Consider the following 22,560-nt stretch of genomic DNA (forward strand, 5'->3'; position numbering starts at 1 on the left):
CATAAAATAGAGCTCGTATTATCGAAATTGCTTGGGTCCTTTCCTAGAAGTAGAAATTCATAGATTTTATCAATAGAAAATTAGATATACATCCAATTTCATGAGCACTTATAGTCCAAACATAATGTCCGTTACTAAGTTAGGGCCAGTCACTCATTTGTGACTTAGTCTAGGCGTACAGGCCTCCATCTTCTTTTGCACGTAGCCTGAACAAGGATGACCTTCCTTGTCCTCTGAAGCAGTGACTTAGTTTGGGCACACAAGTCTGCATCTTCTTTTGTATGTAGCCTAAACAAGGATGACCTTCCTTGTCCTTCAAAACAGTGACTTAGTCTGGGCACACAAGCCTTCATCTTCTTTTGTATGTAGCCTGAACAAGGATGACCTCCCTTCTCCTCCAAAACAGTAGGGATGTCTGTTTGCTTTTGGTGGGATGACGTCTGGGCCTCTTGTGGCAACATTCTTTTAAAGAAAAACTAATGAAAATAACTTGAAAATTTTGAGTTTTAACGATAAGGACAAAATAAAGGGTAAAATGAATAGTACTAGGATTGACTTTTTAGTGTAAAAATGTGGTTTTTCGTTAAAATGAACAGTACCGGGAGCTTTTCGTTAAATTTCCCTTCTTTTAATCCCTGTTTTATGCATTTATGTTTATGCGTTTGCCTTAGTTGGCCCTGTGTACTCCGTTCTGGCCATTTCGTGCCCTGGCTAATGAATTCTAGTATCTATAAAAATAAAAATAAACTAATAGCTAATTAATTGAGATATCATTTCTTTAATTTTAAGATTGATCATTTACATCACTTAGTACTATAGTCTAGCAGTATTCATCTTCACTTGTATGTGAGAGGTCTTAGGCTCAGGGTTTAGGGTAAGAAAATGAACCTACATCATTTGTTGATATTATGAACCTGCAGGGTTGGGTAAACACTAGTTTTAAGAACCTACAGCCCAGGTTCACTAATGAAACAAACCTAGAACATAGATTCACTTATTCCGATGATCAAACCTATCTCTGTTGAGAAACTATTCAAAGTGTATAGAGTTATTATTCCGTTATTCTTTTAGTTTACCAACATCAAACACAAAATACTAATCAAGGAATTGATACAAGTTTGAATCTTTCAATTTGATTTTTCGACTTGCGTAAGTATGATTTTGGCGTTGGACTGGAGCTTGCACGTTTGGGAGCAGTGGATTTGTAACGTAAAGGGACTAGACAGAAATGTAAATCATTGTACTTCCACTATAAATAACCAAAAGTATCATATATTCATATATCTAAAATTATTGCATGGTACCACTACTAGAAATTTCGGCTTTACAGACAAAATTTGTTTGTCAGCAAAAGTCAAAATTTGTTAGCAAAGAGTCTTTTTCGACAAAAATTTTCATCGGCTATTTTGTTGCGCAAAGCATATCGTGCAAAAACTTTCCCGACGAATTTGGGTATTTCATCGGCTAAGGTTCAACTTTTGTCATCATTTACATTTTTCCCGACAAATATTTTCATCGATAAAGGCCTTTTAAGCCGACAAATAATACTTTTCACCCAACAATATGTGTTTGTCGCCATGAATATTTCGTCGGCAAAGTCTTCTCTCTCCTAACAAAATTAGTTTCGTCAGGAAGACAATTAATTTATAAAATAAAAAAAATAAAAAAGATGCTTTAATGCTCAGCCACTACATATGCACATCAAAATACAATACACAAAAATTGTTAAAAAATAATACTTTATTGATCGATAAGTTTGGAACGTACATCTAGAGTAATTATACAAAAGCATGTCACATAATAAAATTATCCTACTGTCATTCCTCAAAATTGGCTGCCATGTAGCATCACAACACATCTTGCATCTTGCCCCTGCATAATCACAACCATCTAGCACTAGCACCTGCACAATCACAACCATCTTGCACCTGCAGCATACTTGAGAGCAAAGAACCTGTAACAAAATACCCAACAGAGAAGATTAATACCTATATCACATATGACACAACTTCCTAGCCAACAAACACATTGCCAATATACTAAGAAAAGTACCGTCTACAATTAATAATATCTCTGCTGTGTATAATTTGAAGATCATTTCAAGTTACTAGTCATCAATTACCCAAATGAATCTTCACTTATTCCACCAAAACCTTATAAATCCTTTCATGCAGCTGTAGCTCATATTGACAATCCTAAATGTGAACCATCCACTCTATTTAAAATTCAAAATGTATATGGCTTAGCTATTTGTGATGAAGTTAAATAAAGATAAATTTACTGAATGACTACATGGTGAATGAAGGCTTTCAGCACAAAGTAGTAGTTGTAACAACATGCTCCAAACCGACACATACAATTGTACAATAACATTTAAGGGTTCAGGGATTTGAAATTAACCTTGACTAGTGAACGCATTCTTTGTCCATGATAACAGGCCTTTCCCTCTACTACTACAAGTTAGCATGTCACAAGCTGCCAATCTATGAATTTTTGTCAATGAAGAGAAATAAAACTTGCAAACTTTCAAATAAACACTTTCAAGTCTAACTAAGTTTGTAAGGAAACTTACACCCTTAGATTCATTCTGCAACTTTAGGGTTGACAATTGTATTAAAAATTTGCTACTTCATTCTCTTCATAAGCAGTTCCTATAAAACCACCTTTAGTAAATAATGCCTCGCCAACAAACCAAAAGGTATCTATGTTGCATAAAGAAATAATTCATATTTGGATAGGATTAAACTGATTCCAAAAGTTTCAAGGAAGAAAACTAATCACAGAATTTCAGCCACGTGAACACATGTTGCAAAAAATAAATTAAAAAAAATGATTAAAGTAAGTAATGGATACTAAGTCAACTATTAAATCATGAGCAAACAATTAAAAGGTTTGCAGTTAGGTACAAACAAACTCATTTCACCAAAATGCCAAAACAATACTAAACCACATTTTTTAAATTGATAATAAAATCACAACCTTACCTTTGTTCACTTTTGAATAGGCATGACACTACAGCCTGCTCAAATTGGTTAAGAATTCAGAAACCAAAAAGGTAGCATTCCCAGTTTTAGATCAAATGGCCAGCACAAACAAGAACACAAACTACAACATACTTTAAAATCAGAATTCACCATCACAAGGCACTTGTAAATGTAAGAAGCTGTTATCAAGTATATGGTTGCCATTACTCACACCACCCCCATCAACGTAATTTCATTGCTCTTAACATCTTGAGACCATTTTTCTTGCTAATTCAGTTTCACAGTCAAGCTTGGAATTAAAATAAAATAAAAACTGTTTATTAACTGAAACAGTAAAATATACAGAGAATGACAATCTCACAAGTACCATGACCGAATTTCAAATGATTACACAGAGGAATTGATTATTATGCTGCAAAGACTCACAATCAATTTCAACTATAAAATTATTACTGCAGATTGATTGAAGTTCCCCAGAAATTGAAGTTAAAAGTAATTTCCAGAACATGGATTAAGCATCCTCAATCCCAGGAAACCCAGAAAGATAAACTACAAACCCTAACTAAGGATCCTCAATCAAATCATTGCCGAAAACCCCTCAAAATTACAGTGGAAAACAGTCTAAGGAAGGAACCATAAAATTGAGATTAAATAGAGAGTTGAGGGAAAAATTAGAATAGATAGGGTTGAAAACATTACCCAAACGTTTAAGAGAAACACTCTGTATTGGAGATTTCTAAGCTAGAATAGCAGGGGCCCTTCGACGGCAACGGCAACAGCAACGGAGAGTAGATGAAGCGACGGCGACGCCTAGAAAGAAAAAAAAACAATGTCGACGGAAAGCGAAGAGCGGCGCTTTGTGGCTTGTGAGAGAGAGAGAAGAGGGACGGTTATCCAAAAATAATAGGGCTTTTCACTGTTCGTGAACAGTAAAATGTCGGAAATACCCTCCAATTTTTCTTATCTTTGCCGTGCTTTTCCTTATGTGTGCAGTGAATTCCCAGTTCTACCCATTCATCCCAAAGGTGTTCTGTCGTTTCTTTCTCTCCTTCCGTTCATGTGTTTCACTTTACCTTTCTCCATTTTCTGCTTTAGGGCTTCTGCTTTCCTCGGCCATTGTCGTTGTGTGCCTTCAATTCTCTCGATTTCTTCCTTTTTGTTTCGCAATTTTATCTCCGGCGAGACACGATCTTTGATTTTTTGCAATCATTGTTCGCTGTTCTTCTCTATTTTTGGCTGCGATCTGTGCGTTGCATCGATTTTGTCTTTTTCGCCGTTTTGTTTCAAGCCTCTCTTTTGAGAGGATCGGTGCATATTAAGGTTGGTGATATTCAGATTTTTTTAGTTTTGCTTTCCAGTTTTATTTCATTTTTGGTTGTCTTGCCCATCAATTTGTTCGCAGATTTTCGCTCCAATTTGGGTGATCTCTCTTCTGAGAGAATTGGTGCATGTTGAGGTTGGTGATTTCCAGATTAACTATTACATTTTCTTCATTTAATTTTTTTTCCTGCACATCTATACAAATACCAACGCTGACAACCAAATTAACTATTATATGCTATACCGAGATTATTTACACAAATTTAGCCTTTTCATAGATGCAATTTTATGTTTGATTTTAAATTGGCTAAATATATCAAACTATTTTTTAACAAACATTTTTTCAATAATTTTTTGGCTAAATATATTCAAACTATTTTTTAACAAGCATTTTTTCAATAATTTTTTAACACACAAATAAGATAGTCTTGAACACCACTGGTTCTTCGCTTTTATTCATTGATCCAGATATTCCGGAAGTAAATTCATAAAATCAGTGTAAGTTCGTTTACAATTTATTTAAAAAAAATGTTATATGCTCTTACAATACAAGAAAGGCTACTCTCACAAAATGTATCAACTAATGTGCTATTTTAAACTCTGCAGCTTTTCCAAATGCACAGAGCCTTTTAAAAATACTGCTACCCTCTACAAAACAAGCCAGTAAAGCTCAAATATTGCAGACAGCAAAGAAGGTAACAATTGAAGAGTTGGCTTTTTTAGATCCAAATTTGTACAAGGTATTAAATCTGTTTATCTTTTGTTAAAAATGTTGAATGCATGTTGACACATTTGGTTAAAAATATCAATATTATTAATCCTGCTTATACAAGTCTTTGTTAAATTGTTTTACAGAACGAAACCTTTCTCCGCAAAGAATCTGTCAAGCAGTTTGACGCACACTACGATTGGTGGTACAGTGCTTGCCTAAACAGTGCCAAACAAATGCACAAATATCGAACAATTGGGCAATGGATTTGTCAAAAACATGCAAACCAGCTACCAACTCCTAGGTAATTTTTAACATGTTATGATTAACTTTTATCACCAATTGCACAAAATATTTCTTGCATTTCTTCTTTTTTGCCTATGCCTCATGTTACAATTTACTGCCTACAATTATTGGTGTTCTAATAATTTTTAAATCTCAATGTTATGCAATTAGAAAGAGGTCGCACTTGGTGCGATGGCAAGTGCCTTCGCCCATGAGCGGTAGGTCTCGGGTTCGAGACTTGGGAGCAGCCTCTCCATAAATGGGGGTAAGGCTAGCCGACATTTACCTCTCCCAGACCCTGCGTAAAGCGGGAGCCTTGTGCACTGGGTACGACCTTTTTAATGTTATGCAATTAGAAATCCATTCCATCTTATTGGTTAAAATTATTGTTGTCATAATGGTGTCTTTCATAGAAACAGTTTAATTATAGTTATATACAAATGAAAAATCTATGCTTCCCACTTAAGTGGTATTGGAAAATTCTAAATTGATATTAGTCAATCAAAGTTTTCATCATATGATGGGTTTAAAAATCTAGATTCTGCATTTGTCTTTCATTGCCTATGTATATGTTAATTAATCAGTCTGTTCCTGGATCTAGGGGAGAAAATGTTCGATGGAATAATTTCTTAGATGTATTGCCACATCCCCAAGGATTAGGTCCACTTTTTACAGGTCAGTTGAATATTTATGCTCAAAATCCCGATTCAAGTAGTCAATATATAAATGAAAAATATTAAATCAAAATAAATAAATGTAAACAATACTGCTAAAAAACTAATTTCATTAAAAATATTTGACATTCATTATTTACTCAAATGGTTATCCACTATGTCAAATAATTTGTTCAAATTCTTTTCTTCCGTAAGTTTTCATTCTTCTTTTTCACGTACTTCATATCAATTGATCTTCAAAATGTCTTGATCAGAAAGAGTAAACACTAAACAATTTTTCTTAACGTGTTTTCTTTGGCTTTGTTTAAGAAATATATTTTTGATGATCAATCTTATCTAATTTAAACTTTTATACGCAGGTACAAACTAAACTTGGTCCTTGAGGACGAAACCAATGAAATGAATGCTTTAATTATTGGCAAATCTGGTGAGAAGCTTTTTGGCACAACCTGCAGAGATTTAGTTCGGGTTTACCCACATACTCTGGTGAGTTTTGTGTCTTTCTCAGTGTGCCTGATTATTTTTTTTTTTTATGTGGTTTTCGATTAACATATGAATTTTGTGTTTAAATTTTCCTTTTGTAATTTTGTCTGTGCGTTTGGATGCTCTGCATGGCTGTTTGATTTGCTTCTTTTGTGCTTTCAGGGGGCGATTTCTAAAGACGATAGAGGTAAAGCTTTCTCCAGGACCCTCCATATGCAATATTCATTGACGTGGGTATTTATTTTTTGTTAGTTACTAATTTTAATTTTACTTATATTTGTGACCATTATTAAATTTTAATGATTTTTTTTTAATTTATTTTTTAATTATTGAATTTGAATGAAAACAGCAAAATCTCAATTGGGTTTTGATTTTTGAGAGGTATCTGAAATGGGGTTTTCTACTCTGCCTTCTGCTATTTGCTCCACCGCCGCAATAACTTTTGTGTTTTCTTCTATCCCGTAGAATCCGCTCGATTTTAGATTGTCTGAGTCCTGTGATTTTGTGATAATCTTCCATGGTAAATGACTTTTGTTCGTCTCAGTTGGTCTAAATTTCAAATTTTCAGTTAGATTGTTTGTTTTGGTTTCGTTTTCTGCGCATGATGAGCTTCAAATTGAGATAATTTTAATTTTTACTTAATGTGTTAATACTTCTATGCAGGTATTTCCTTTGTTTTGGATGAGTCTCAATTGCCCAGTGCATATAGTTTGGTTCAATTTTCAGCTTCTTAAAAGGCTAGGCTAAAGCATCTTTGTTTTTTACTACCCAATTGCTTATTTTCACCAAATTTATAGTTTCTTCTCTCTCTATATCTCTCCTCAGCTGCATGGATGACAAGAGGAAGTACAAAGGGATGCATTTGGCTCCCACTTTTGAGGTTCCTCCCATGAGCAGGCACCCAAAAACTGGCGACTGGTGAGCACAAAAAAAAATTGATTTTTTTCTTTTCTTAATTTGATATAAAGTTTGGATTTTGAAGTGTGGGTTGGATTTAATTGTTCGTTTAATTTGATGGGTTTGGTTTAAATGGAAAGACTCTGCTTTCATTAATGATAAAATATTGATTAAATTTGAAATAAGAAATTGGGTTACTCTTCTATACCTTTTTTGTGATGATTCACTAAGAATTTGCTAATTGTTTTAATGCATATGAGATAGGGTTTCTGCTTTCTAGGGTCCGTTTCTAATCTTTAGAGACTGCTTGATTTGGTATTGTCAAATAGTATATGGATTTCCATGTTCATTGTGTCAGTATGTTGTTGCGGTAGTTTAATGGGATGCAATATAAGGTAAGGTGTTCACATGAAACCAGACACAGGGAGGTGTCCTCGATTCTCGGGATAAAGTCCTATATATGATGAATCTTTGTACTTTAGAGTTTTGATTTAGGAGATTCGACCAGGGTCACATTCAATTCCTATTGAACAACAAAATCATGTTGGTGATTGTGAAAAAGGGATTGTTTCCGAAAAGCAAAGTAATGGATTAACAAATAAGATATGTTGGCTGATAATAGCTAACTGTTTTTAAATTATACATTACATTTCCTATTGAATCTTTCCTGATGACCTATCTAATCTTTCTTTTCCCAGAAATATTTTCATCATGTGTTGAAGCAACAAAAAGACTACGCAGTTGCATCGTGAAGTACATAGCTCACTTCTCCTATTAAATGTACCCCATTGTTCAGATCCTTCGCAGCAGGAATTCCCAGCCCAAAATTTTCTGAAAGTGTAAGTGTCTCAGAAGTTCAACTCTATTAAACAATAAGCTATTAGTTTAATGATTGCCACCTGCTTTTGGCAGGTGAAAATTTGATGTCATCTTCAACTTTCCTCATGCAAGCCATTACTCTAGCCTACGCGAAAAGGACTTTGAGCTTATTGAGTAAGTCACTAATTATTAATTCAATTAACATTTGTTTTTGCATTCGTCACGTATTTAGCATAATTCATTTTAGTATTTAATTCATGGGGATTAAGGCCAAGTTAGTGATTAAGGCCAAATATTTACTAACTAATACGAAAACATTGTTTGGTTACAATTTAGGAAAATGACCCAAGTTCAAAACCCCTCTCCTCCAATTGCATAACACACAAGTTCCTCTTTCTTACAGACAATGAACAATTGATTGTTATGTATGAACCAACCCTTTCTTTTTAATACAAACGATGTTGGGTAAGGGTAATCGAATTTGGGAATATAGAAAGTAAAAATGATTGCTTCTTTGTTCAAGCCTGAATAAAAACAAATAGGGTTATAATTAGGATAGCTTCTCTCACCGCTTACATTTACGTTGCCACATTGATATTTTTGTATTCTATTATCTAATTATAAAAAATTTACTGTATTTGTTTTATGGAGAGAATAAAGTTGCATATTTTTCATACAGTTTTCCATCCCGCAGCAACGCGCGGGTACAATTTCTAGTTATATATACTAAAACTCAGTTGAGTTTTAGCACTGTTCAGCAATAGTAAAAGGGCGGAAATGCCCTTGATTTGTTTGGGGTTTAGGTGCTGCTGAATTGCTTTGTACAGTTAAATGTAATTTTTGCCCCCGCTAGGTGGGCTGTCTTCAGCTACCCGAAAAGTCCTATGCCTTTTTTATCTCACCTGTTGAGGGATTTGGTTTATTTTCTCGCCGTTCTCATCAATTTTCTACCTACCTCAAACTGCCCTCTCATCTTTTCATCTCTCCCCCAAATTATCTGTGCGAAATCAGTGAGCCTGTTTTTGGTTGCTAGAAAAAAGTTTGGTTGATACAAATTTCCTGCGTTCAAAATCCCTCAATCGCTACGAATTTTGTTCCTTTTTTGGGTCAAAGGTCTACAGTTCCTGGGTGAGTTTTTTTTTTTTTTTTTACTTCTTTGGTATAGTTGTTTTAAATTTTTCTTGGTGGTTTTCGATGTTCAGATGCTTTTTGCATATGAATTTTGGATGGTTTTTGTATATGAATTTTGTTTTTATAATATTAGGTATTTTGTTTCTATGCTTAGATTTTAAACTTTTTTGGGGTAAAATATTTAATTACATCATGTCATGGGTTTTTATGGGTTCAATTGGCAGTTTTGATTTTCTTTCTCTTTTCTTTCTATTTTGTTTCCATTCCACTACTGTCTCTCAATTTGTGTTGCCTCTCTGATTCTGGCTTCCGCGTGTGTCAAACGATAGAAACCGGCTGAAGTCAATTTTCTGAGGCTTGGTTTTGCTCCTTGGGCCACTGCCCTGGAGATTAAATTATCAAAATTCGGTGTTTCCACGTTGCCGATTCCAATTAGTCGTTGCTAAGAGGATCAAATTGGTGAATTTCAAAACGAAAACGTTTTTTCCTAATTGATTTCCTTGCTTTTGCCGATTATTGTTGGCTTTAATGCATGTTGATTTTTTATTTTCAATAATTTTGCTAATGTGGTTTGCGATTTTTGTTCTTCATTTTGTTCAGATTTTGTTGTTTTTAGGTTTTTTTGCTTTCCTAATTTTGAGTGAGTTATTTGTGATCATTTTGCATTTATCAAAATTAAACTAGGGGAAATTGGTCTCTATGTTGTGCCAAATCTTTACAGATTACATTTGGCTTAGTTTTGTTGATTTTATTTGGTCTATGTAGCTATTTTTTGCCTGATTTTTCTTAATCTTATATGCTTAGGTTGTAAATTGTGGCTTTCCAGTATTTTGATTTTGTGGTCTTTAACTAATACACAATTTGCTCTAAGGTAGAAGGAAAATAAAGTCAAGTATACAAATGAGTTAGAAAGTAAGGTGTGACTATTTTGAAGCACCTGTGATGCTGCTGTTATATTTTGGGTACGTTTTCTGTCCTGCTTTTTTCCAGTTTGGAGATGCACTGATAATTGTTGGATTAAAATGGATTTGTATTTTTTGGGAAGAAATGAGAGGAGTCGTTGGAATTTTAGAAAGCTTTGTGTTTCTACCTTTTATGTGACAGAGGGAATACAGACAGGGAGAGGAAGAGAGAAAACATTAGTTTAGATTGCAATTTTATGAGTTTTTATGTTAGTGTTGGAACCAATGTATTTTGTTGGGAAATTGATAATATGTAAAGTTATTAAGATTTTGGAAAGATTTGTCTTTCTCAGTTTTATCTGTCGGAGGGAACACAACTCTTACATATATGATTTCAAGTTGTCCCTTTAGAAATTCAAGCTTTATTGAATACATGAGGTGTAAGAAACTGTTTGGGATATTTTCAAGTTTTTCCGATTCCTGAAAAAAAAAAAAAGCATGCTTAAGAGTAATTATATTTTAATTTTTATTGAATTCAGGTAACCATCTTTAGGTTTTTTGCTTTGATTTGAAGAATTTCTTACCCAGGAAAGCCAGGGCTTCCTGATGAGTTCTTTGGGTTCCATATCTGGCATCTTTGTTTTGTTCAAATTTGGGGCGTTTGTGATTTGGGATTTATGTGCTGTCTTATCAACTCTTAATGTTGAATTAGGTAGCTATTAATGTTGGATTAATCAAAGTTGGGCATCAGTTCATATGTTTTTCAATGTTTCTATTCTGATTTAATAACGTGATTTAATAGTGTGATGCTGACTTAGGCTATAAATTCAGAGGCTTTTGAATAGCCAAATTTGCAACACGAATTTCAGAGGCTGTTGTATCATTAGCTGAAATATACTACGTATAATCCTTAGACATCATTTTTCACTTTGATTAAGATGTGTGCCTACCTTCTCAGTTTTTACCATTGTAGATGCGGGTGGTATAAATTTTTACTTAAAAAATTGAACTCGAAATGAAAACCCAGGTGAAAAAGCATGGAAACAACTCTTGCGTAGAAATGACTTCTGGGAATGAATTTTCTTGAGATTTGATCCCAGCTATTTGATAAGAGTCGGGTTTTATAACTTAAACCATTTCCAATAACTATTTGGAAATAGGATGAATAATTAATCGTCAAAAAGTGAGTTCATACATATGAAATCATGTTTAAGCTTACTTTTTCCCTTATGAATATTTCTTATTTTGATAGGTTGATGCTTGGGTTATTGAGAATTTAGCATCGGTAGCAAAATATCTATCTTGCCCAAATTATGGGACACGGCTGTAGTTCTTATTTTGATAATTTTTTCTTCTTTCTCTCTTTGATACTTTTCATGTGTATTCACTTGGGAAAAGTACTTAAGTCTTAATGATATTAATGCTGCAGGATATAATTTCTTCTGCAGCCATAAAATCTATAAACAGATTTCCAAGTTTACAAGGAGGTTGTTGGGTTGAGTTTGGTTACACAGATAACGCTGCAGTATACCATGCAAAGGCTTTTTTTCTTTCCTTTTGTCCCATTTTTGGGATTTTGGTTACAAAATCCATTTTTAGCATAGGTGTGAAATTTACAGTAGGGTTAGTAAGTTAATTAGTTAATTTCATTCTCAATGTGCACAAATGTTGTTCTTGCATTAATTCATTTTCTTTGTATCGAAATTGAATAAATCTAATTCTCCTTGATATCCACTCATTCTGCTAAGATATTTATGTTGTTTCTCTCATGCTCTATCACAATATATCAGTTACTTTAATAAATTTAGTTCTAAACGTTTTCTCAACATTGATGATCTTACAAAACTCAGTGATGTACTCATCTAATTTTTAAGTTTTAAGTCTTTTTAATGAATAGTTTGGTATTTAGGCAGCTTTGATCTTTGATTTTAAATATAAGATTTTGTCTGATTATTTCTGATCCTCAGTTTCTATTGTCATTTACGGTTTAATGGACATTCTTGAATCACATTGGTTAACACCAAACAAATGGTATGTGTCATATTTCTCTTTTTCTATTCCTTTTCTTTCATACAGAGTTTTGTTTGAATGCCATCATTTTCACAGCCCCTTATACACCTTTGATTTAAACTTCATCGTTCTTTAAATATCTGTATATATTATGCTCACACTTTTGTAATCCCGCAGCAACGCGCGGGCACTATTTCTAGTTGTATCTAGATTTAAGGGGAAGATTCTTTCGACGAAAAAATTAAAGGGGGAAATGCAAAAGACAAAAAATAAAGGGGCGGGAAGGAATTAATAATTTGGGTCACTCCCTTTACAACGAACCAGGATGTTTTCACCAAACTTTAGTTTATTCGTCGGCTTGAATGTTCTCAGCCAACAAAATTTTGGTAGGTATAGGTCTAGATGTTTGGAGCCGACAAAGAACATTTGGGTAAATCGCTAAAATGGTCCCTGAGATTTGCATAACTCATCAGTTTGGTCCCTGAGATTCCAAATCGATAAAAGTGGTCCCTTAGATTGTCCACTATTTATCATTTTGGTCATTCCGTTAAAAACTCCGTCAAGTGTCCCGGAACTCTTGGCAGAAAGTTTGGGCAATTTTCAAAGCATCGTAACTTAATCGTTTCTTAACCAAATTTGATCCATGATATATCAAAATGAAGATGGGAAACTGTAGAATAAGATTATACCTATTTCGAAGTCCAATGGTTGTCGGAGATGTCCTAAAAAATAGCCTCAAACTTGACTGGTCCGAGTGAAAACTTGCAAACTCTCCAGAGTAAACTTTAAACGTTCATAACTTCTTCAATACTCAACGAAATCAAGCGATTCAAAAATGAAAATCATACTTCTTGACGAGACAAAGAGAATGGTCCTTTTTTTACGGCTAAATCTCCATGTTTTGGCCGGAAAAAGTCTCGAAAGTGGCTGTCTTGGTTTCGAGTAATCCAATTTCGAGAGTTTTCCGATCAAACCATGGCTATTTATCAGTCCAACAAAGTATCATTCTCTTTGTCTCGTCGAGAAGTATGGTTTTTGTTTTTGAATCACTTCATTTCGTTGAGTATTGAAGAAATTATGAACATTTAAAAGTTTTTGGCGAGTTTTCAAGTTTTCACTCGGATCGGTCAACTTTGAGGCTATTTTCCGACCATATCCGGCAACCATTGGGCTTCGAAATAGGTATAATCTTATTCTACACTTTCCTATTTGCATTTTGATATATCATGGATCGAATTTGGTTAAGAAACGATTAAGTTACGAAGTTTTGAAAATTGCCCAAACTTTCTGTCAAGAGTTCCGGGACACTTGACGGAGTTTTTAACGGAATGACCAAAATGATAGATAGTGGACAATCTAAGGGACCACTTTTATCGATTTGGAATCTCAGGGACCAAAATGATTGAGTTATGCAAATCTCAGGGACCATTTTAGCGATTTACCCAAATTTTCTTTGTCGGCTCCAAACATCTGGACCTATGCCTACCAAAATTTTGTTGGCTGAGAACATTCAAGCCGACGAATAAGCTAAAGTCATCCTGGTTCGTTGTAAAGGGAGTGACGCAAATTATTAATTCATTGCCGCCCCTTTATTTTTTGTCTTTTGGATTTCCCCCTTTAATTTTTTCGTCGAAAGAATCTTCCCCTTAAATCTAGATACAACTAGAAATAGTACCCGCGCGTTGCTGCAGGATTACAAAAGTGTGAGCATAATATATACAGATATTTAAAGAACGATGAAGTTTGAATCAAAGGTGTATAAGGGGCTGTGAAAATGATGGCATTCAAACAAAACTCTGTATGAAAGAAAAGGAATAGAAAAAGAGAAATATGACACATACCATTTGTTTGGTGTTAACCAATGTGATTCAAGAATGTCCATTAAACCGTAAATGACAATAGAAACTGAGGATCAGAAAGAATCAAACAAAATCTTATATTTAAAATCAAAGATCAAAGCTGCCTAAATACCAAACTATTCATTAAAAAGACTTCAAAATTAGATGAGTACATCACTGAGCTTTGTAAGATCATCAATGTTGAGAAAACGTTTAGAACTAAATTTATTAAAGTAACTGATATATTGTGATAGAGCATGAGAGAAACAACATAAATATCTTAGCAGAATGAGTGGATATCAAGGAGAATTAGATTTATTCAATTTCGATACAAAGAAAATGAATTAATGCAAGAACAACATTTGTGCACATTGAGAATGAAATTAACTAATTAACTTACTAACCCCTACTGTAAATTTCACACCTATGCTAAAAACGGATTTTGTAACCAATATCCCAAGAATGGGGAAAAGGAAAGAAAAAAAGCCTTTGTATGGTATACTGCAGCGTTATCTGTGTAACTAAACTCAACCCAGCAACCTCCTTGTAAACTTGGAAATCTGTTTATAGATTTTATGGCTGCAGAAGAAATTATATCCTGCAGCATTAATATCATTAAGACTTAAGTACTTTTCCCAAGTGAATACACATGAAAAGTATCAAAGAAGAAAAAATTATCAAAATAAGAACTACAGCCGTGTCCCATAATTTGGGCAGATAGATATTTTGCTACCGAGGCAAAATTCTCAATAACCCAAGCATCAACCTATCAGATTAAGAAATATTCATAAGGGAAAAAGTAAGCTTAAACAGGATTTCATATGTATGAACTCACTTTTTGACGATTAATTATTCATCCTATTACCAAATAGTTATTGGAAATGGTTTAAGTTATAAAACCTGACTCTTATCAAATAGCTGGGATTAAATCTCAACAAAATTCATTCCCAGAAGTCATTTCTACGCAAGAATTGTTTCCATGCTTTTTCACCTGGGTTTTCATTTCGAGTTCAATTTTTTAAATAAAAATTTATACCACCCGCATCTACAATGGTAAAAACTGAGAAGGTAGGCACACATCTTAATCAAAGTGAAAAATGATGTCTAAGGATTATATGTAGCATATTTCAGCTAATGATACAACAACCTCTGAAATCCGTGTTGCAAATTTGGCTATTCAAAAGCCTCTGAATTTATAGCCTAAATCAGCATCACACTATTAAATCGGAATAGAAACATTGAAAAACATATGAACTGATGCCCAACTTTGATTAATCCAACATTAATAGCTACCTAATTCAACATTAAGAGTTGATAAGACAGCACATAAATCCAAAATCACAAACGCCCCAAATTTGAATAAAACAAAGATGCCATATATGGAACTCATCAGGAAGCCCTGGCTTTCCTGGGTAAGAAATTCTTCAAATCAAAGCAAAAAACCTAAAGATGGTTACCTGAATTCAATAAAAATTAAAATATAATTACTCTTAAGCATGCTTTTTTTTTTCAGGAATCAGAAAAACTTGAAAATATAACAAACAGTTTTTTACACCTCATGTATTTAATAGAGCTTGAATTTCTAAAGGGACAACTTGAAATCATATATGTAAGAGTTGTGTTCCCTTCGGCAGATAAAACTGAGAAAGAAAAATCTTTCTAAAATCTTAAGGCATGTTTGGTACTGTACTTAAATCTAATTTTTTTAAATTCAAAAACACTTTTTAAGTTTCAGGCCTTAAAAATTTGTTTGGTAGGACTATTTTCAAAAACTGAACTCAAGACTAACTCAAAAATGTAGTCTCTAAAAACATAAAAAGTGAGTTTTTAAACTTAAACTCACTCATTTCTTTCATCTCACTCCAAATCTATCTCTCTTTTCTTCTTTCTTTCTTTTTTTTAACCTTTTTCGTCTCTCCTCCAATCCAATCAAGTTTAAGTCATAAGATTTAAAAAATTTAAATCGCAAACCAATCAAGTTTTTGAGTCTTAAAAAAAATTGTTTTCAAGAAATATTCTTAAGAAATGTTTTGAGAAATGATAAAAATTTTCAAATAGGATACCAAACAGGCTCTTAAGAACTTTACATATTATCAATTTCCCAACAAAATACATTGGTTCCAACACTAACAACATAAAAACTTTTAAAATTGCAATCTAAACTAATGTTTTCCCTCTTCCTCTCCCTGTTTGTATTCCCTCTGTCACATAAAAGGTAGAAACACAAAGCTTTCTAAAATTCCAACGACTCCTCTCATTTCTTCCCAAAAAATACAAATCCATTTTAATCCAACAATTATCAGTGCATCTCCAAACTGGAAAAAAGCAGGACAGAAAATATAACAGCAGCATCACAAGTGCTTCAAAATAGTCACACCTTACTTTCTAACTCACTCGTATACTTGACTTTCTTTTCGTTCTACCTCAGAGCAAATTGTGTATTAGTTAAAGACCACAAAATCAAAATACTGGAAAGCCACAATTTACAACCCAAGCATATAAGATTAAGAAAAATCAGGCAAAAAATAGTTACATAGACCAAATAAAATCAACAAAACTAAGCCAAATGTAATCTGTAAAGATTTGGTACAACATAGAGACCAATTTCCCCTAGTTTAATTTTGATAAATGCAAAATGATCACAAATAACTCACTCAAAATTAGGAAAGCAAAAAAACCTAAAAACAACAAAATCTGAACAAAATGAAGAACAAAAATCGCAAACCACATTAGCAAAATTATTGAAAATAAAAAATCAACATGCATTAAAGCCAACAATAATCGGCAAAAGCAAGGAAATCAATTAGGAAAAAACGTTTTCGTTTCGAAATTCACCAATTTGATCCTCTTAGCAACGACTAATTGGAATCGGCAACGTGGAAACACCGAATTTTGATAATTTAATCTACAGGGCAGTGACCCATGGAGCAGAACCAAGCCTCAGAAAATTGCCTTCAGCCGGTTTCTATCATTTGACACATGCGGAAGCCAGAATCAGAAAGGCAACACAAATTGAGAGACAGCAGTGGAATGGAAAGAAAAGAGAAAGAAAATCAAAACTGCCAATTAAACCCATATTTAAATATTTTACCCCCAAAAAGATTAAAATCTAAGCATAGAAACAAAATACCTAATATTATAAAAACAAAATTCATATACAAAAACCATCCAAAATTCATATGCAAAAAGCATCTGAACATCGAAAACCACCAAGAAAAATTTAAAACAACGATACCAAAGAAGTAAAAAGAAAAAAAACACTCACCCAGGAACTGTAGACCTCTAACCCAAAAAATTGATTCTGATAAATCCAAAAAATGAACAAAATTCGTAGCGATTGAGGGATTTTGAACGCAAGAAATTTGTATCAACCAAACTTTTTTCCAGCAACCAAAAACAGGCTCACTGATTTCGCACAGATAATTTGGGAGAGAGATGAAAAGATGAGAGAGCAGTTTGAGGTAGGTAGAAAATTGATGAGAACGGCGAGAAAATAAACCAAATCCCTCAACAGGCGAGATAAAAAAGGTGTAGGACTTTTCAGGCAGCTGAAGACAGCCCACCTAGAGGGGCCAAAAATGACATTTAACTGTATAAAGCAATTCAGCAGCACCTAAACCCCAAACAAATCAAGGGCATTTCCGCCCTTTTACTATTGCTGAACAGTGCTAAAACTCAACTGAGTTTTAGTATTTCGAGCAGTTTTCTGACCAAACCATGGCTATTTATCGGTCGAAAAAATACCATTCTCTTTGTCTCGTCGAGAAGTATGGTTTTTGTTTTTGAATCGCTTCATTTCGTTGAGTATTGAAGAAGTTATGAACGTTTAAAGTTTACCTAGTTTCCGGCAAGTTTGCAAGTTTTCACTCGAACCAGTCAATTTTGAGGCTATTTTTTAGGCCATCTCCGGCAACGATTGGACTTTGTAATAGGTATAATCTTATTCTACAGTTTCCCATCTTCATTTTGATATATTATGAGTCGAATTTGGTTAAGAAACGATTGAGTTACGAAGCTTTGAAAATTGCCCCAAACTTCCGCAAGAGCTCCTGGACACTTAACAGAAGGACCAAAATGATGGAAAATCTCAGGACCACTTTCATCGATTTGGAATCTCAGGAACTAAAGTGATGAATTATGTAAATCTCAATGACCATTTTGACGATTTACCCTTAAAATTTTCGTCGGGCGAGGAAAGCTTTTGTGAATTTTTGTCAGCTTTATATTTGTTGGCAAAATGATATTTTCTAGTAGTAGTTTATGGACCAGGATCCTCTCCTGAGCTAAGGATAAGGATCCTATTGACCAAGGAGTGTGACCCGTTGAATGAAAATCCAACGGCTACAAACAGGAGATCACTTTAGAGTTATAATAATTATAGTTATTGGATTTTCATCTAACGACTCACACTCCTTAATCAGTAGGATCCTCATCCTTAGCTCAGGAGAGGATCCTGGTCCGTAGATTATGTTGGACTCCTATCTAAAACTTGAACCATTTACGCCACATACTCCAAAATATTCCACGTACTTCAGGGGTTTTTTGTCTTTATACTACCCCTAAGAAAAGTAAGAAAAATTGTGGAGGGATGTTGGCTTGGCTACCTAGCTAGCTCTTACTTTTCCTCCTTTCAAACGAGAGATTTTTCAGTGTAATCGTCATACGAGATGGTACATAACGTGTCTTTATATAAATTGTGGGATATATATATTAAAAGGTTAATAATTTAAAAATTAAAATTTTCCTCCACTTACATAGAAATACGTGATATACCATCCGTGTTCTTATCACAACTAAAAATTTCTCCTTCCAAACGTCCCCTTAATATCCTATCGGCTATAACGTCACTTCACTCTCCAACTCCTCCTTATAAATTCAGTCATTCTCTTCTAGTCTTTTCCTCACAAAAACTAAACCATATAGCAGTTAAATAATCACTTAAAAACATGGGGAGAGGAGAGTTCAAGGTGACGATGACCAACCAAGAAGTGGTGGCAGCTGCCTTGCCACTGCAAGAGTATTGGCTACCACTCTCCAACCTTGACTTGCTTTTGCCACCTTTGGACGTGGGAGTTTTCTTTTGCTACAAAAATAAGCAAAGCATGAGCTTTGGGTCCATGGTTGGGGTTCTGAAGAAGGCCATGTCTCAAGCTCTTGTGACTTTCTACGCCTTCTCTGGTGAGGTGGTGCCGAACTCTGACGGGGAGCCTGAGATTCTATGCAACAACCGTGGCGTTGATTTCACCGAAGCGTTTGCAGATATTGAGCTTAAGGAGCTCAACTTTTATGACCCTGATCAGAGCATTGAGGGCAAACTGGTGCCCAAGAAGAAGCATGGCGTCTTGGCTGTCCAGGTTTGTACCTAGCTACTATCATGTCATTTCCTGTTACATGTTTCGAACGTTTCTACTGTGTAGTTGAAATGTGCATGTATTACGGAATGTAATTATGAATATGAACTTGTAACACGTAACATATTTTAAAGGAACAGTACCTGTCACTTGAATCCACTCACCAAGTTTTTAACTGACCAAGTTTTTCTTTTTTCCTAAGTACGGATGATTCGCTTTGATAAAATATTTCCAACACCATGCGAGAAGGACAATTTTTTTGAAAGTGGTGTGATCAACTCATCTATTTTTACTTCTCACACACTTTTTGCAGTTTTCGATCTTCAAATCGAATGAATTGAAGAAGATTAATAGACAAAAGTTAACAAAAGCGCGTGGAAAGTTAAAAAGTGTGTGAATACCACGACTTCTTTTTCGAATTACTTACCGTAAAAAACTCTATGGTGCTTCGGGTTATAAAATACTCCGAGTATTGAACACCGACCCCCCCCCCCCAACAAAAAAAAACAACATTTTTTCAGTTAAAAATAATTATATATTTTTTATTTAAAAAAGAAATTCCTAACATTATGGAAACAAAATAAATTACAGGTAACTGAGCTCAACTGTGGTGGTGTGGTGGTGGCATGCACGTTTGATCATCGCATAGCAGATGCCTACTCAACCAACATGTTTCTGGTCTCATGGGCTGAGATGGCTCAGTCCAAATCCCTCACTATCCAACCAACTTTTCGTCGTTCTTTGCTTAACCCTCGTCGTCCTGGTCACATCGACACCTCCCTAAACGACATGTACGTGCCCGTCACGGCGTTGCCGCCTCCCAGTAAAGGCCGTACTACTGATGATCATGACCATCTCATCAGCCGCATATACTATATCACATCCGAGCAGCTTGAAAATCTCCAAGCCCTAGCTACCTCCAATGGCTACAAAAGGACCAAGCTCGAGTCCTTCTGTGCATTCTTGTGGAAAATGGTAGCAAAAAGTGACACTAGTAATGATCGTGCCCAAAAATTATGTAAAATGGGCATTGTTGTTGATGGACGAACAAGATTAAGTGAGGGAAATTACCAAAACGACCATGCAACTCAAATGGCTGCATACTTTGGAAATGTGCTGTCTATTCCATTTGGTGGGGAAAATATTGAAGACCTAACAGAGAAGCCACTGAGTTGGGTAGCTGAGGAAGTCCATGATTTTTTGGAATGTGCTGTGACCAAGGAACATTTTTTGGGGTTGATAGATTGGGTTGAATCTCATAGACCAGTGCCAGGCTTGGCCAAAATATACTACAGTGGGAGCAAGGAGGGGCCAGCATTTGTTGTGTCGTCCGGCCAACGGTTCCCCAGCTCCAAGGTGGATTTCGGGTGGGGCTCGCCTGTTTTTGGGTCGTACCATTTCCCGTGGGGAGGCAGTGCTGGGTATGTTATGCCAATGCCAAGTCCAGTTGGTAATGGTGACTGGATTGTGTACATGCACATGATGAAAGGGCAGATGGAGTTGATGGAGAAAGAGGCTGCTCATGTGTTAAGGCCCTTGACTTTTGATTATCTTAATTAGGTAAGTTTAGATATAATCAAGTAGTGTTGCCTAGCTATTTCATTATTCCTTACCAGTAATCTAGCTCTTGCTGCAGTATATTGTATCTTCTTTGTATCAAAATCATGCAAGAGACTTTTGGTTTGCTTGGATATATATAATTAATATCAATATTAGTCATCTATGGTTGATATTAATCTTGTCCCAAACATTATTCCAATCTTTTTATTATTCAATCATGGTACATCTTTCTCTCACATTCTTCCAATCATGCGTTCAATTAATCCTTATGTAAAAGTTTCCTCAACTTTTGTCCATATTATTCTTTGGATATTATTACAAGCCACTTTTATGGACAGGGGATTTTTGAGAAATCCCTTCAATCTCTGCCTTTACAATCTCAGACTATATATTATTGTTTTTATCCAAAATGGTCTTTAAAATTTGCATAACTCCTCACTTTGGTTCTTGAGATTTGAAATCAATAGAATTGGTCCCTGAATTTGTCCACCATAAATCATTTTGGTCATTCCTTGAAAAATCTCCATTAAATAAGAATAGAATGACCAAAATACCCTTAATTTTTGTCAAATTATTTTGGTCCATTGTTTATTAAATTGAGGGTATATTTGTCATTTTGATCCTTATTTAACATAATTTTGCATTGAATGACCAAAATGATTGATGATGGACAATCTCAGGGACCACTTCTATTGATTTCAAATCTTAGGGACCACTTCTATTGATTTCAAATCTCAAGCACCAAAGTGATGTGTTATGCAAATCTCAGTGACCATTTTGACTAAAAAGCTGAATAATATTAATCACAATATTTCTCACTACGTACTTAGTATTATGATTTAGTGGCATTTTTCTTCATTTAGAAGTCAAAAGTCTTAGATTCGAATATATTATCAATTTCATACAATATTATTTTATTTAAGGGTTAAACTCTATTTACTATCCTCATGTTTCGTGGTTTTCAACATTTAGTATATCAAGTTTTTTTTCGTTCCAAAGTCATACCTAAAGTGTTAATTTTGGGATAGTCTCATTTATCTGTTAGTCAAACTGTTAATTCTCCCGTTAAGTGATGATGTGGTGTCCTTGTGGACAATGACTGAAAACCACATGTCATTAAAATAATTAATTAAATAAAAGTTATTAAAAAATAAAAACCCATCCTTTCCCCCCCCCCCCCCGCGCCCCCAACCCAGAAGAAGAAGAAGAAGAAGAAGAAAAACCGAATCTCCAACCAAGAAGAAGAAGAAGAAAAAAAAAAGAAAAACCTAATCTGCAACCTAGAAGAAGAAGAAGAAAAAAAAAAAAAAAGCAGCCCAAACCCATTTCATCCCCCTCTGCCCCTCGACCGTGAACGCGAACCCAAACCATGAACTCCATATTTTTGGGATTTTCAGTGTGGGTGAATTTCGAAAATACTTTGAGATGGGGAAAAAGAAGAAAAAAAAAATAGCACCCCAAACCCAATTCATCCCCGCCCCGCTACCGCGAACGCGAACCCAGACCATGAACTCCATATTTTTGGGATTTTCAATGTGGGTGAATTTCGAAAATACTTTGAGATGGGGAGTTTGAGTTTGAGATGATTTTGAGACTG

At 34.6% G+C, this 22,560-nt stretch overlaps 1 protein-coding gene and 2 long non-coding RNA genes across 31 annotated transcripts; 2 read left to right on the forward strand and 1 right to left on the reverse strand.

Annotated features, from left to right (window-relative positions):
- Positions 1-1,722: 1,722 nt before the first annotated feature.
- LOC103450305 (uncharacterized) lies at positions 1,723-3,870 on the reverse strand. The gene is made up of 4 exons (XR_531541.4): positions 3,684-3,870; positions 2,573-2,651; positions 2,401-2,483; positions 1,723-1,954 (listed from the first exon to the last, which is right to left on the reverse strand). It is a non-coding gene; the product is annotated as an uncharacterized lncRNA (long non-coding RNA).
- Positions 3,871-3,986: 116 nt separating this feature from the next.
- On the forward strand, positions 3,987-11,955 carry LOC103450400 (uncharacterized). 29 transcript variants are annotated; one of them, XR_011579891.1, is made up of 13 exons: positions 3,987-4,304; positions 4,387-4,440; positions 4,911-5,044; positions 5,160-5,317; positions 5,900-5,973; positions 6,332-6,458; positions 6,618-6,685; positions 6,921-6,975; positions 7,119-7,192; positions 7,281-7,373; positions 8,051-8,191; positions 8,265-8,345; positions 11,634-11,955. It is a non-coding gene; the product is annotated as an uncharacterized lncRNA (long non-coding RNA). The 29 variants fall into 29 exon arrangements; XR_011579889.1 differs by having other exon boundaries at positions 6,618-6,642; XR_003772544.2 differs by lacking the exon at positions 7,119-7,192.
- Positions 11,956-18,515: 6,560 nt separating this feature from the next.
- On the forward strand, positions 18,516-21,139 carry LOC103411615 (coniferyl alcohol acyltransferase-like). Its single transcript, XM_008350246.4, has 2 exons — positions 18,516-19,406; positions 19,995-21,139. Exons 1-2 carry the CDS (start codon positions 18,999-19,001, stop codon positions 20,961-20,963), a joined length of 1,377 nt encoding a protein of 458 aa, XP_008348468.2. The 5' UTR covers positions 18,516-18,998; the 3' UTR covers positions 20,964-21,139.
- Positions 21,140-22,560: the final 1,421 nt, after the last annotated feature.

Source organism: Malus domestica, chromosome 04 (genome assembly GCF_042453785.1).
Source record: "Malus domestica chromosome 04, GDT2T_hap1".
Lineage (NCBI taxonomy): Eukaryota > Viridiplantae > Streptophyta > Magnoliopsida > Rosales > Rosaceae > Malus > Malus domestica.

Excerpts from the sequence above, each read along its gene's own strand:
- LOC103411615 (XM_008350246.4), top strand. The coding sequence starts at position 18,999 with ATGGGGAGAGGAGAGTTCAAGGTGACGATGACCAACCAAGAAGTGGTG. Across the intron at positions 19,407-19,994 it reads ATGGCGTCTTGGCTGTCCAG|GTAACTGAGCTCAACTGTGG; the intron begins GTTTGTACCTAG and ends AATAAATTACAG.